The sequence below is a fragment of the Parambassis ranga genome, chromosome 8 (genome assembly GCF_900634625.1).
Source record: "Parambassis ranga chromosome 8, fParRan2.1, whole genome shotgun sequence".
NCBI classification, from domain to species: domain Eukaryota; kingdom Metazoa; phylum Chordata; class Actinopteri; family Ambassidae; genus Parambassis; species Parambassis ranga.
In genome coordinates, this window is record NC_041029.1 from 5,056,114 (window position 1) to 5,071,325 (window position 15,212).

Here is a 15,212-nt window from a genome sequence, read left to right on the forward strand (position 1 = left end):
AGAGGAAGGAGTTTATGAGTGAGGGGCTGAGTTAAGGTGGAGTTGTTACAGTAATATGGCTGGTTCATAGGAGGAGCAAGGGGGTTTTGTCACCTGTAGTGCAGCACATCTTCATACGGAGTGTGTTACATTCTCTATGCTATGGTGGTGTTTTAAACTTGTTTTCCGTGGTGACATTCCTGTTCCAGGCACTCTTTAGTAGCAAAGCTAAACAGGGCGTTAGGAATAGCCATGGATATGATACAGGATGCAGCAAAAGGGAGCATAGCGTGTTATCTTCAAAATAAAAGCATTTGATTAGGGAAGACACATGCTACTTAACATCACCAACCCTGACACATCCCAGGCTTGTGATCAGGGCAAAAATAAAGCAAAGTAAACCCACAGTTCCATAATAATAATAGCCTCTATACATTGGTGTCAACAGTGTTTGTGTTAATACTCCCACTGCCAGAAGGGTGAGACAAAAGTTCTACATTAGATCTCTGATGTAAGATTGTGAATATTCATCTTGTCTGAAATCACACACAGACACACACACGGACACACACATGGATGTGCAAATGAGGTGTCTATACATCAAATGGTGCATGATGAGCTGATTTGAGCTTGTAGCCAAATAACCTTTGACACAGAAATGTCCAACATTCATGTCCTAAACAGGTGTGATTGTTGATCCAGCCGCTCCCCTTTGTTTGTCTTTGCTCTGAAAAGTACCAAATTATTCCACCGATCACAAGTTCAAATGTCCAAATCATGACATTAACGTGACAGGATAATGGTCCTCGTCAGAGCTACCGACTCTGCCGTCAGATACCTGAGAAGAAAGTGTGTGTACAGGGTTTGGTGTGAGAAGTAGGGTTCAAGATCAGAAGGTGTTGGTGGTGGGGGTGGGGCCTTTGGGGTTCTCGGCCTGTTAGGATCTGGTATCATTTAACCAAAACGAGCCCCCTTTGAATCTCTCACAATCCTGCTTATTAAAGCAAATAGGGCCTGCCAGCATGTGGGTTCAATCCCCCCGGCCCTCTCTGAGGGTAAACATTGGGGCACAGCAGTGCCGGGTTGGGGGAGAAGATGAAGGGGAGACCACCACCCCAAAGAGCAGGAATCATGTCAGGCCTCATTTGGACCACAAGAGATGTATATTTATGACACTGATGGTAAAGAGAAAGGCGGTATTCAGTTTAAGGGAAGGAATTTCACAGGTAGTGTGAGCAGAGATGGAGGGAAAGCCTGTGTTTATGCGAGTGATGGACGGGAGCGGGTGGTGTGCTGTTGTAGAAATGAGGTGTCCTTGGATTTATGGTGCACGGTCCACCTTGAATTTTGAAGGTCACATTATAACTGAGCTCTATTCCATATTTCCCATGGTGTGAAGAGTAATCGATGAAAGAATCACAACAGGCTTTGACAGTCGTAACCATGGGAGACTGGGAACAGAAGGCTGGAAGCGGCGTGTGTTTGATGAGTCGAGAAAAAAACTCTTGAAGATTCCCAGTGTCTGTGTGTGAAAGTTGTGTGTGGCAGACTTGCGGCAAAAAACTCATTAACAGCAGCTTGAGAATGAGGCTCCATCACTTTGATTAAACAGCAGCAGCTGTTTTAGCACACACACTAATACAAACACACACATATACACACAGCTATCTGGGCTGTCCATCTGTGCATTTATGAGTTTAGATAGTGTGTGTGTTTATATGTCTTATTGTCTTAGGCTTAAGGAAGTGTGTTTGCTTGTTTGAGTGTATGTTTGCTTGGTGGTCACATCTGTATGTGCATAGCCCCCTATCTGTGTGTTTGCACGGCCAAATAGTGTCCTCCTTACGATGATATGGCAGGCCTAAATTTGGTAGATGTGTATTTGTACATCTACATTCAATAAATGTGTGTGTATATTGTCTAGAAGAAGGAACTTGGTGACTGATAGCATCTTGAGCTGCAATAATCAGGTCAAAGGACAGAAAATGTTATTCTAATATTTTTAGTCTGATTTTAAGAAAGAAAAAAAAATCATTCTGGTTTCAAAATTTTCCCCCAGAAAATTGCAATATTTGACAAAATCTGTTAAATGGCTATTTTTAAATATTCTATTGATAAATATTTCAAAAAACATTTTGAAAAACTTTTTAATATATCTTAACGTTAAGAGATGGCTGTTTATTTTTTGCAACAGGTGGACTCTTCCATGGGTCATACAGAGGGAATGTGTGTGTGTGTGTGTTTGTGTATGCGTTGTGGCTGCACTGCTCTCTGAGCCTTTGGCTTAGTCTCAGGTCACAGGGGCCTGAAGACATAGCTGTGAGGCATCACATTCGTGGGTGGGCTACAATCACACACAGACAAGATGGAGAGGCATGTCAGTCAAGACCCCTTGTTTGCTATTCAAGCTAAGAAATAGCAAATCAGAATGCCTGATGCCTGAGGGGAGCACGATTAAGACGAGCTAATGCTCAGATTGCATTCTGTAACATGCCTTTCGATGCTTTTGCAATTTACTAGAGAGATAGTCACAAAGCCAAAATGACAGCATGAATCTCTGTTTCATAAAAGCTTATGACAGCTACTATGTTGCTTCACTGAGTGTCTTGGCTGTGTCACAATCAGCCTTCTGATTACCTTTGACATATATACGTTTTCTGTGTGTGTATGGTTCAGCCTAAGTACTTATACGTATTAGCTGCTATCAGCTCCATATGTCAGGCTGCAGTTGTGATCACAGTCCCACAGCAGTATTGAGTGACACGGCTGCAGACACGCATGTCCCAGTCACAGCCTGATCCCATTAGGTCCCATTTCCTTCCAATCATGCAGGAGCCTCTCTGATTGGCCACTTTGATTGATGCCGAATGTGTGTTTGGGCTGGCTGGGGTCAACGCACACGAGGTTGTGAAGAGGTCACTGGATTGCTCTTTATTTTTTCCCTAACGATGAATCAGTGAGATCATGCTGATAAATGAGGAAACTTCTGAGAGCTTGCGTGAATTATTCTGTGGTGGGGGACGTCTTTTTAATGAGCTCAATATGTAGCTTTCATATTTCGGTTGTCCATTTAATTTCCATGGAACAAAAATACAGCTGACAGGGGAGCCTTTAATTCCATTCCCAGTTTCTTTGAGAGAACTAAATCCTGGCCTCACACATGCTCTTTGACCTCGTTTACATGTCACACTTATTACTCCTCCACAGCCCTTGCTCATTATTGTCGATAAGACTGTGAATAAAAAGGAAAACAAAGAAGAGTTTAGACAGTATTAACATTGCTTAAAGTTTCTCCTTTTTGTTTTTGGTTGTTTAGGACAAGATGCTGCGTGTATTTGACCCCAGAGCTCAGCTGACACCTGTTCAGGTAAGTCTCCAAATGAAGAGCTCAACCCACACTGCAAAAACATCAGCTCTCAGAAAGACAGATGTTTTCTTTGGTGGCACAGGGAACATTGTAAACATCACTAACTGATGGCCCACCTGTTGGCTCAGCATGTCAAATCCTAATTGATAGCAAGTCATTGAGTTTTTAAGTGGAGCTCTTTGACACTAACATACAAATAATCTGAGACATTTGTTGACAACAAATGTGTGAAAAATCCTTTATTGAAGGTAAACAACATTAAAATAGATATGAGGTTCATGTATAAGCCCATTTTTTTCCACTCTACATCTGCTCATAAACATGTTGACAGTAACCCTGAGAGCTCACCACTGGCCACGCTCAGCCCTTCGTCTACCATAGATTTATGGATGTGCTGAACATGATGCACTTTCTGCTCTGTTCTTCCCATGGGTACCCATCCCACACTAAACTGCTGTGAACCGCTCCACTCACACCACTCCTGTTTTTCCCCTCTTAATGGAAATCTCTCACCAATGAGAACCAACTCCTGTGCCAGCAGGACTTAAACTAAGCAGCAATAAGGAAGTGGAGTGTTGCATTTGTGTGTTGGTGGAAGATAAAGGTTGGGAGGGTTAGGAGGGGAGCGGGTATCATGAGTAGCTGCTCAGTATAGAGCAAATATTCTCACACATTTCAAGAATGGACCTCCCAGGGTGCTTTAATTAATACGATGCTCAGCCTGCCTCCTGTCCTCTCTTGTGTGTAAATATGAGGAATCCTGCAAAAGCACTACATGTCACAGTAGACTAAATATTAGCTCACAAAAATACCTGCAGGGCACATCAGTATGACTGCATATTTGTGCTTTCATTATGCACCTGTGTACATCTTGTGTGTCTGTGCTCTGTTGTTACAAAAGAGGTACTGTTCCAAAGGTATGTGATAATTACCTGTGCATTGTACTGTACAGTATATAGTCTGTTAGTACAGTGCAGTGCGGTGCTCTGCGTCTCCTAAAGTCACGTCATTTTTGCACGTTTCTACTCAGCAGTCCATTGGAATTTGATATGTAGAGTTTCAGCCGCCCTATAAATTTCATGAAAAGTGCTATTGCAGATCTTTGACTCAACCTTGTCTGTGTAACAAATGGCTTGAAGTAATTCAAATAAAATTGGACCGGCGTTCCATATAAATGAGTTAGCACAGCCAAAGGGTCTCATTAGGTTTGATTGAATCAGTTCTGGGTAGTCAGTCTGTCTCAGCAGCGTCTCCAGTAGGAGCCCAGTGGTTACTGGTGGCAGCAAAGTGCTGCAGCTACGTCTATGGCATTTTTTTTTAACTAATGTCTGTCATCTATCAATGTGTGGAAAGACAAAGTGTACTCTGCTGATTCAGCATTGCATTCCTTACACCAGAACTGATGCAGCAGAATTAGAGCAGTCGTCTTTATCATGTCTTCCTCAATGCTTGCGGTACATTACCCACACGCAGGACTAAGCATAGCAAAAAAGTATGTATGTGTGCCATTGTTGTGTGATGTCAGACAGCTGCTTCTTTCTAAAGTCAGGTCAGATTTTTGCTTTAACCTTTAAAGTCAGTGTATGGTTTTCCATTGCCACAAGAGGCTTTATACGGATTTCTTATTATGCATTATGCCTCAAAAACAAACTCTGATGTGTAAAATTGCTGAAGTATCCTTTTTCCTAAGTACCAAGCCACAAACCTGGTGCTTGGCCACAAAATATTTGCCACTGAGCCACAAGGAAATTACTTGATTTGCCCACGAAAAAGCTGAAGAATAGCTACATAATAATCTCTCTGTGCTGTATATTTACTCCTCCAAGAACTATATTCTCATTTATTATAGAACGTGTTTGTCATCACCGCTTTGAACATTCAGGAATACGTGGAATCTGTGTGTAGCCACTGCCTGAGAACTAACTGCATTTGATTGATTGTTTCTTCCTCTTTCTTTCTATTTTTCTTGTCAAACTTCAATCAAACGGCCATGATCAGTTTTATACAATGCAGTATGAAAGAGGCCACTTTAGGCTGCTTGGCCAGAAGGACAGTGAGAGGCTATTGAGCAAAGTGCTGTTCTGCTCTTTCTGTGTTGCCATGGAGAGGACCACGATGTGCAGATGTGTGACACATGACTTCACCACCTCAAACTGAGCAGATCTGGGACTGGGATCAAAGTTATTAGAGGGTTGCTTGGTTTTGTGTTCTCTTACATGTCCCCTTCTGTATCTCTCTGAAATGCACAAACTCCCGCTTTGATGGGCTTCAGTTTGGAGAGCAGAGTGGGCAGAACTCCACCCTGAGAGCTTTCAGATGTGCAGTGCTGTCTCTGAGGAATGGGAGAGCCACCACCACCCGACTGCTTAAGTGAGGTCTAAAGGGTGTGGGTGATAAATCTTGAACACATTTAAACATGATGAGTGCAGTAATTTGGATGGATAGAAGAGTGTGATCCACTAAAGCTGCTGCGTTTCAAGGAGATTTTACATGTTTGGGCCTGATGTGAGGGCATTTTGCAGCATGCTTTGCATCTAGATTAGTTTTTTGTTGATGTAATGGCAGGGAAAGGCCGGCGTGGCCACAAAGTAAACAGAGAGAGGCAAAAAGTGGCCAAAGTATTTGAATTTGTAACCTCATTGGGAGGTCTGTTGACATGACTAGTGGGTTGTCCTCATCAAGAAAAGCCACAAAAACATTTATGGGGAAAGATATCTCCAAAAAGCTGGAGGGCATTAGAAGAAAGCATCAGTTTAAATTCCCTCATAGCACACAAAGAAATGTATATGCTTACAAAGCTGGTTTTGATTATCTGAGACAAAATGCACCTGCTCCTTTGCAAGAAATATGGACTTTTTATCAATTTTATCAACATTTTCTTCTACTACCACAATGCAATAGTTTATCAGGGAGTTCAAGCTGAGGTCACACCTCTGGTTTCATTGTGAGGTCACATGCCACCCTATCTCTCAGTGGATCTAAACCCTGAGCTGAGATCTTGATCGTGTGTGTGTCCAGTCCACTGGTGTCCTGGTTCTACCCGAGGCAGCATAGTTGAGTGGGGCTGGCTCATCCCTGTGGCCAGCACTGAACCCGGTTCTCCTCTAGGCAGGTGGGGTAAATATAGGCTCTAATTACAGCCCTGCTCCGGCTGTATTTATGGGAAATAAGGCGGCACAGGGTAATTAAGGTCTTGGACAGAAAGAGCTGTATATACTCCATCTATAATCAGTGTGTATGTATGTGCACATGTGCAGAGATGGTTGTATTTAAGAGGGAAGTGTGTGTCCTTACAGTGCATCTGGTGTCCCTCCATTAAAGGCAGGTTGATGTTCATGTTTGTTTTGCTCTTGTTTCCTATTAAAGGGTGCTTCAACAAGCATTTGAGTGAATATGATTTATGTATCATGGCAGCACAGTGGCTCAACAAGCGTTATCAGTGTGGCATTTATTGGCCCCTGTTCTATCTGTGGTGGGGTTAACATAGCATTAAGCGGGCTTATCCAAACTAATTAAAATCTGTGATTTTAACAAATATAAACTGTTTGTGAATGTCAAAGTGGTGAATCATCAAGTAGCAAACATAGACTGTTTTTACTTTCTTTGCTATTCTTGGTTCTACCCTCCCTTTGCCATAACATCCCTATACTGGCCTCTAGTTTTTAGATGAGTGTCTTTCACATGTCTGTGTAGTTAGGCCTCCGCCCTGCTTTCCTGTCCTGAGCTCACACGACTCCTTAGACTCAGCACTTGAGGAGAGCTGACCTGATGCTAATGAGGCACGTGCCTTTGTGGGCATATGCATCTCCTCTGCACTCTCCTGTCTTATTGCACCTTTTGATCTATCCCTGATGTCTGTATATTTGTTGAGTGTGCGGTTCTTCTGTATTCAAGTGTGCGCCCGTGTGTGTATACCATGTGTGTTTCAAATTACAGTGCTGAAAATACCCCTCATAGTTTTGGGCCAGTGCTGGCTGTAGAGCTGTCGATCTGTGGTCGCTGGAAGAGGAGGGACACAGGAAAAAGGAATAGTTTTTGCTGGACTTGGGGGCCAGATTCCTTTTTTTTTCTCGGCTTGAGCTTCTGCTGCTCGGAGTGAAATTAGAGAGGACCACGGACTGGAGTGGGTTTGGACTTGAGGAGGGAACGCTGGGCAGGGCCAAGAAAAAGCAAAGTGGTTTCAACGCTATACCATCTTTTATATCCTGCTATAAATTACACAGACTGCTGTTAGGTGTGTGGCTCCATTCTTGAGTTTCTCGTTACAGGCATAATAAACTACATTTGTACGTCTTATCTGTGCTGCTTTAAATTCTTATTATTGGAAAAGTGTCTGTGTGTGTTTGGGAAGTGAGGAGGGTGGTGTTTCATGCTCAGATTTCTCATAACAGGCAGAGTAAATACAGGCAGGCATGGTGAGTTTGGATTATGTGTGTGTGTGTGTTTGTGTTTGGACTCTAGCAGCCAGCACAATGAAGGTCTTTGAATGAACAGTTTTGTTTTACTGATATTGACCGGAGAGAAAGCAATGGAGAGGAAACACTCAGAAATTACATGAAACTGAGGAATTTAATTTTTGGTTGCTTTGATGCTCTTTTTCATTTTGTTGTGCAGGAAATAGGAATGAATGTGCTGCATGTTCACCACTGGGTGGAAGTTAGCGTCTCGAAAAAAAATTGTAGTTCTCAGACAGCTTAAAGTAGCCCGGCTAGCTCAGTCGGTAGAGCATGAGACTCTTAATCTCAGGGTCGTGGGTTCGAGCCCCACGTTGGGCGTTAATCTTTATCTTGAATTGCCCCAAAGGGACAAATGAAGTTCTTTGATTGATTGATTGATTAAAAGTTGCCAAACATGTACATATTAGCCAAAAGGTATATTTATCATCATATGTGTTGTAAACTGGCTCTGCCATGTTAATTTATTTTTCTTAAATAGTGTAATCTGCCTAAAAATGTCATGTAGTTTAGTCGTCGTTTGTATGAATGTATTACATAATGTGCATCAGATGTTGATTCAGAAATTCCTTTCTCAGTTTCAAAAATGCTCAGTATCCTTTTCTACCAACACATGATTCATTTATGCAGAAGAGTTGCGGTTGCCAGAGAATGAATTTTCAATACTTCTCGCAGAATGGAGCTTGTTTAGAGTCTGGAGAATGTCTAATACAAACACCACAGGGAAATGTAGTCAACACTGTGAAATGTAAAATGTTATGTCTATAAAGAGCTGGAGCTTATTCCAAGAATATGTCACAGGCCTACTCGACATCGAGCTCCAAATTCCAGCTACACAAGCTGCATAATTTAACTTTAAACCGAGCCAAGCTGGCTTCTGGATTTAAAATATTTGTCTACACAGCCAATGTAGCTGATCATAAATGGAGGTAAAAAATAAACAAAAGTTGTTTAGAGTAGTATAATGAATAGTCTCTCTCTTTCTCTCTGGCACTGCAGCTTTTTACTGCTAAATCTGTGTTTCTCTCTGAATGTAAACATGTTAGAAATAGTCCTGTGTGCACTCATCATGTTCCTCTTCCCAATGAATGTGTGACAACATGAATGACTTGAGTTACCACAGTGGTGCAATCACAATCGCCTCAATTTTTTTTTTTACAGACTCTGACCATTTTCGACCAGGAGACAAAGTTTGATTTTCTTCAAACATGTCTTTGTCTTTCTCTGTCTCTTTGTGCCCTCGTTGACTCCACTGTCTTATTCCTGTGGTTTGACTTTTCTCTAAATACTTGCTGTCTTAACCAATCACTAACATGCACAGTGCTTTCTGTATCTCTCTCTGTCAGGCCCCACTGGGTTCAGGACCTGGTAATAGCCATTGGTTAACTCAGCCCAGATGTTGTGCCCCCCCTTGTTTTTCTTCTCTCTCTCTCTCTCTCTCTCTCTCTCTCGTTCTCTCTCTACCGGCTCCCAGTGTTACTGGCTACCGCCCCACTGCCAGTCTTAGTTAATTTCAGGCAACTAAGCAGAACTGAAAGGTCTCGTTTCTAACGAGGAGACAGGATGTTTGTTTTTCTGGACAGATCAACACCGTAGCAAAAACCAGTATATTTTAAATTTGCTGTGATTGATTGAGGCTTTCTCAGCAGTGATTAGTGTTTATGACTCAAATCCTTTTTCATACTGGACCAAAACACCCACTAAGACCCACTAACCGTTGGCTTTTGTCTGCAGTGGAAAATGTACAATTGGCATTCACTCCCAATAGGTAAACATGGGGTTATCTAACTCATCATACATGTTCATTTGAACTTTTTTGTTACCTTGGTCACAAACCTCATCTGTCTGCATTCAAGCAGCACTCACAGTCTGCGCAGTCTGTGTCGACTTAAGTAAAAGATTTTAAAAACTACTTGGGTGACACTTTTTCTGGCCTCTGTTCTGCTTTGTTTACTTGTGTTGGTTTTGTAGGTAACTCCTGCCTCCATCAGCATGGGTTGTGCTTGTGTTCTTTGTAAACTGTGTGATGAAGGTGCATTGTGTTTGATGTCTTATTTTGTGGGTCGGGATATAAACTGAAGGATGGCTTAGCAGCTGGTTGCTAAGAGGGTCAAGAAGTTCAGAGTTGAAAGGCTCTGGCATTTGGAGGATGAGATTTGAAGTTTGAAGGGGTCTTAGCTTCTTTAAATAATGAACAGGGTTCGTCTTTGTGTGTGTCTGTGTGTGTAATGAGGGTGGTGGTGGAGTTATTTTTTTGGAGGAAAAGGGGTAAGTGAATGCCAGCTGGCAGCTACAGATCCCTTTGCTCCTAGTGTGTGTGTTTGTGAGCGTAGGCCTCATTAGTGTGCTGGCTGCTCAGGGACTGTTATTTTCCAACTAATTAAGGCCCCCGCACACACATATGGGTCACACCTGGAGCCCAAAATGTATGACAGTTAGCTGCTGCTGCAGCCTAATAGTGAAGATGCAGCACTGTGGGGATTGGGGTGTTTTCCAGCTGCCAGTCATATATTGTCAACGATGGCACAGCTTAGAAGAAAAACAAATGAAATAGTCATTGTTAGTTAGTAAATGAGATCAGTTTATATGAGAAGGTTCTGTCATTTTTATCAAATGGGATAGAAAACTATGAGTAATTTATCATAATGACTCATAACATTGACTCAGCATAATTTCTGAATCTCACAAGCTCCCATGTGACTTCACCTCAGCTTGCCCTCTTTATCTTTACTTCATTTTTCAGGAACTACAATGTGTTTTTTATTGCCCACTGCATTGCGTTGCTTATTTGATCATATCTAACTGCAAATTGTTTCACTGTCTTTGGTTTCAAATTGGCAAAAAGTATTGCAAATGTTAAATGCTCCAAGAGGCCAAGGGAAACAGAGCAGCTTTTTGTTGCTCTTACTGCTGGGACAGCAGAATGAGGTGTGAATTGGCTTGGTTTATTGTTGATCTTCTTTTCCATGTGTTTTTTCATTTGTCAAGTCACAGACACACCAAAACGTTAACAGAGAATCGGTGGCAATGAAGTGCATAGACTACATCTAACAGCCAACTAGCACATCCATTCTGCACCTGTGTGAGAGGAAATATCTCCATACCAACAGGGGGCAGTGGTCTATATCGCTCATTCAAAAGGGGAAATCAGAAGAAGACCTGCTGACAATAGTTATGTTTTGCTTAAATTTTTTCTTTGGTGCAGTGATTACACACTCAACCATCTAAAATCACTTCCAGCAGGTTTCCAAGTGGGGCCAACAATGCAGCAAATACTTCTAAAGCTAGGTCTGCAGATATTCACTAATTAGCCGATATTGGGTTGGTCTGAGATTGCTGTTGTCTGAAGTGTTGTGTGTGGTTTTTGGGGTCATACAAGATTTAAGGATTGCAAAGTGTGAGCATAGGGACAAAAAGGAGAGAAAACTACACTAAAACATCAAGCAACAGAAGCTAAAGTTCACAGATTGTCACATGCGACCTTCATTCACATGTGGTACAACAGGCTTCAAATGGAGAAACTGTGTGCACGAGACCCAAGAGACAGCTGAGACCAACCTCAGAGCGCCCTGAGGGAAATAAAGTGCAGCGTGGGCTCTATCCGTGGCTAGGCTGGCTGACCTTAGTTTGACCAAACACTGGTGATATTTCAATTATCCCGGTCAGCACAGTGCAGCCTGTGTTTTCTCCATATGCTAGCTTAATCATGCTTGTGGTCAACTAAGAGGTCAGACATGGGTGCTGCATAGAGAGGTGGGAGTTTTGATACAGACAATATGATGAATCTACACAGAGTGTTTTGGGGCAAACATTCCTTGCCCTTTTTAGCTTGGTTGGATTGTAACTGCACCCTTGAATGTGGTGTTTGCATGGTGATTATATTATTAGAGATGGAAGGGAATGTTTGCAGCCTCTGTGATATAGTTTGGAAGTGGCATCACTGTGTTTGTCTCCCAGAGGGGATGTTTAAAAAAAAGCACTGCACCCTAGTTTCACAGCTGCCTACCACAGGTTCTGAGAGACAGGTGTGCATACCTGCATGGGGGCTCAATGTTTTTCTTCTCTGAGGCCAAAGAAAATGAGTTCTTAACAGTGGAAACTATCAAGCATAAGGGGGGCCCTGAAATCTGGCATGCACATGTCTTATAAATGCTATGTCCTTTTGTAAAAAAAAAAAAAAAAAGCCAACTTAGGCCATCTTTTACTAATTGAGCTTCTTAAGTCAACAGGTTCTGTTGTAATTTGTGGTTTCATGCTAGAGCTAAATAGACGTTCACCCTGAGTGATGCTGTAGAGAATAGGGGTAAAGTTAGTGTTGGAGGGCCTGTCATAGTTGGGTATTCTCTGCAAAGCAGCAGAAGATTGAGCTGTTTGTTACAATAGTAGAGCTAAGGTCATTAATCAAGTTGTCGCTCAGCTACTTAGTGCTCTGATGCTTTGTATACTGAATGCCAAGGGGCCCACACGTGTGCACAGGCACTGAAAAGAGTCCCCGTGGTAAAAAGATGTGACCATTAGTCACCATTATTACTGCTGTAATGATTCAGATTAAACTTGTTGTTGAACCCGATGCAGGAAAGTTCCAATATCTTTCCCTGATTGCAGAAAACTAACATGGAAAACAAAGGAACAACCTCCAGGGCAAAGCATTTCATGATTATACATGAATGATATGAACATGACATGCCTTACACACATGTGAATCCCACTGTTCACAACACTTGCCTCTAAACTAATGCGTGGGGGCCCTTTGAAGATGTGAAGCCCCTATGATGTGGTTACAGGAAGGGAGTAGAGCTAGCCAACATAGTCGCAGCTATGAAAGAGTCATAAATGACAACCGGCTCAAAGACTCAGGGACTGAGAGGCTTCTCCGGCGCTTTGGGCATTTATAGCGGTGTGTTGTGTGTCCTCCTGCTCTGCCTAAACAACACCCATCCCAAACAAAGAACCACCTCTTTGTTTTGGTGGAGCAGGCCTGGCGTGCAGATTCTCATCAGCACCAGGTGTCGGCAGTTTTTGCTGTTGTCAGCAGCATCATTTCTTCTCCTGTCATTAGTGCCCTCTTCTGCCCCATGGATGTCTGTTCCGATTTAAATGACAAAGCAACTAAGTGCATCTCCAGAATATTCATTGCATAAACTTCAACCATAATAACTATCAAAAAACCAAGAGAGATCAATAGACATGCTCTTGAAATCTACTCTGGCCTGCTTTAGTGCTTCTTTTGAGCAGAAGCACTGATTCGGGGAATTCACGGGTCACTTAATCATGTTAGTTCCAGGAACTGGCTTACTCTGTGTGCTGCTCTGATCCAAGACCAGCCTCTGTGACCTTGGGTAGTTTTCCCAAAGGGAGGCCCCTGCCAGTAGGGACAGTACTGTCGGTGCCACTCTGTGTGCAGTGTGGTGCAATTGGGTCCAATCTGTTGTCCCACCAGGCCAAAGAGCGGAGTGACCACATCCTAGGCTGGCTCTGTTGGCAGATCAGATTTCTGGCTACAGTTGCATGGTCCAATTAGCACTGTGGCTCAATAATTACAGCCTGTTCCACTGCTGCAGTGTTTTATTTCATTTAAATGGTAGTTAAACTGATTTGTGCAAGAAAACATTAAGGGCAGCGAAGTGGGCATGGAATGGAAAGATCACTGGTACAAATCCCTGAACTGGCATGAAGCAGGGAAGTAAATAAGCTCACTGATTCCCTTAGTAGCAAAACTTTGGTCTCCATGGTCATATTGTGCCTTTGCATCCCTGATATTATAGATTTATACAGAAGGTATGAGGTAGGTAGCTGCAACGCTCTAGAAAGCCTCCTGGGGCCTCCTGCATTGCGGCTTTAAGCATTTATACATACATCCACTTTCCTTGCCTGTATTTTTAGTCCTTCATGGACAAACCACACATCTTATATCATCTTCTTAACTTGTGCCATTCAGTCTCTTCTTTTCTGTTTTTCACTGTCCAGAAGGAGGCTGATTGTTTAACCCTTTTTGTCCATATACCTCTTCCTCGCCCTCTGATTTATTGATCTGTTATTATTTTTTTTAAAAAACAAGCCAAATTCCTTCCAGCATGGTGTACATGACAGCATTGCACCTGCCACCTTATAATAAAGGAGACCAGGATATATGATACACATGTAGTATGTGAGGATTGTGTAGGATGAAATTGAGGAAATACCCTCTTGATCTCTCTTAAGATTGATGTGCCTCTTAGCCTCGTAAGGGTGCAGCATATTCCATATTCTTCCCATCTGTGTCCTCTCTTAAGCTCTCCACACTTGTTTCTATTAAGGCTTCAAGAGAAAGGAGAAGAGAAGAAGAGAAAAATTGGCCTCGAGGAAAGACTTCTGGATATCCCATTCAAGCTAGATTCTATATATAACTGGGGAACAGTCTGTAGACCTCCTTGGGGGCCGCAGGTCTTGCCTGGTGTTTGCAGCATAGACCTGGCCCGTCCCCATTGCTGTGCTCATTGTCCTGTTGGATCGGATCTCAGTTAGTTTTTTTTCTGCACAGTGCTTTTCATTTGCTGACACAAAGGAAACGAGAGAGGGGAAAAAATGACTGCAGGATATGAAAAGATAGATGATGGTAGTAACAGCCGTACTCAGCTGGAATTTTTATTTGCCAATTTGTTATTATGAGCATCGTTATCTGCAAGACTTTCTGATGCTCAAGAGATTTCTTTTAAGCGTTATCTTGCAAATAAACATGATAAAATATTGCACTTATGTGCAGGGTAAGATCAGGATGTCAATGGGGTCACATCTTAGATTCATGCTATTACAGCTGCACCATAAGGATTTACTCTGTGTTGTCATTGCCTCAGATTGCACTCCCTGTCCAGCTTCTGACCTTGCACATTCATTTCCATCTGCAGGAAGGGAGAAAGAGCAGTAGCCATGGAAAAAAATAAGAAACCGGTCTGTGGCTTTTGGACTTTATGGAGAAGTGAATGAAATCTAATATGGTTGCAGTTAACAGAGAAAAATGTGGCGGTAGGCAGCGGAAGAAATGAAAGCATAAAATGGCTGGTTTGATTTCTACCCCCCATCACATTTCTCTCTGTCCTATTTCTAGAAGCTTCTGTAGAGTCAGAGTTACGTTCAAGATAACACATCTTGACTGAGAAATACAACTTAAATGGGCCATGAAGACAGATCAGGATGAAGCAGACCTAGTAATTGCCGAAAAGACTAATTAGCCATAGATGAAAAGACTGGGAGGAGAGTCTGTTCTAGGGGTGATGAAAGCTGGAAGGCCAGGGCTATTGATTAGAGGAGGGTAAAATTAAAGCAGAAGAATGCTTTTTTTGATGAGAGTGGAAAGACTGAGAGCAGAGAAAATGAGGAGCAGGTTTAAGAGTTGAGTGACTGCAGCTGTGTAGATCTGTTGTCATTTTTACACT

The 15,212-nt window shown here is 42.4% G+C and overlaps 1 protein-coding gene and 1 non-coding gene across 3 annotated transcripts in view; both read left to right on the forward strand.

The window, feature by feature from the left end:
* LOC114439469 (mitochondrial import inner membrane translocase subunit TIM16-like) overlaps positions 1-15,212 on the forward strand; it is an 84,614-nt gene that overhangs the window by 5,056 nt on the left and 64,346 nt on the right. For both annotated transcript variants that reach the window (XM_028411415.1, XM_028411413.1), the window contains exon 7: positions 3,296-3,346. In XM_028411415.1, coding sequence (XP_028267216.1) covers positions 3,296-3,346 — 51 coding nt within the window. The remainder of the gene's footprint in view (positions 1-3,295; positions 3,347-15,212) is intronic.
* trnak-cuu (transfer RNA lysine (anticodon CUU)) lies at positions 8,049-8,121 on the forward strand. The gene has a single exon. It is a non-coding gene; the product is annotated as a tRNA-Lys (tRNA).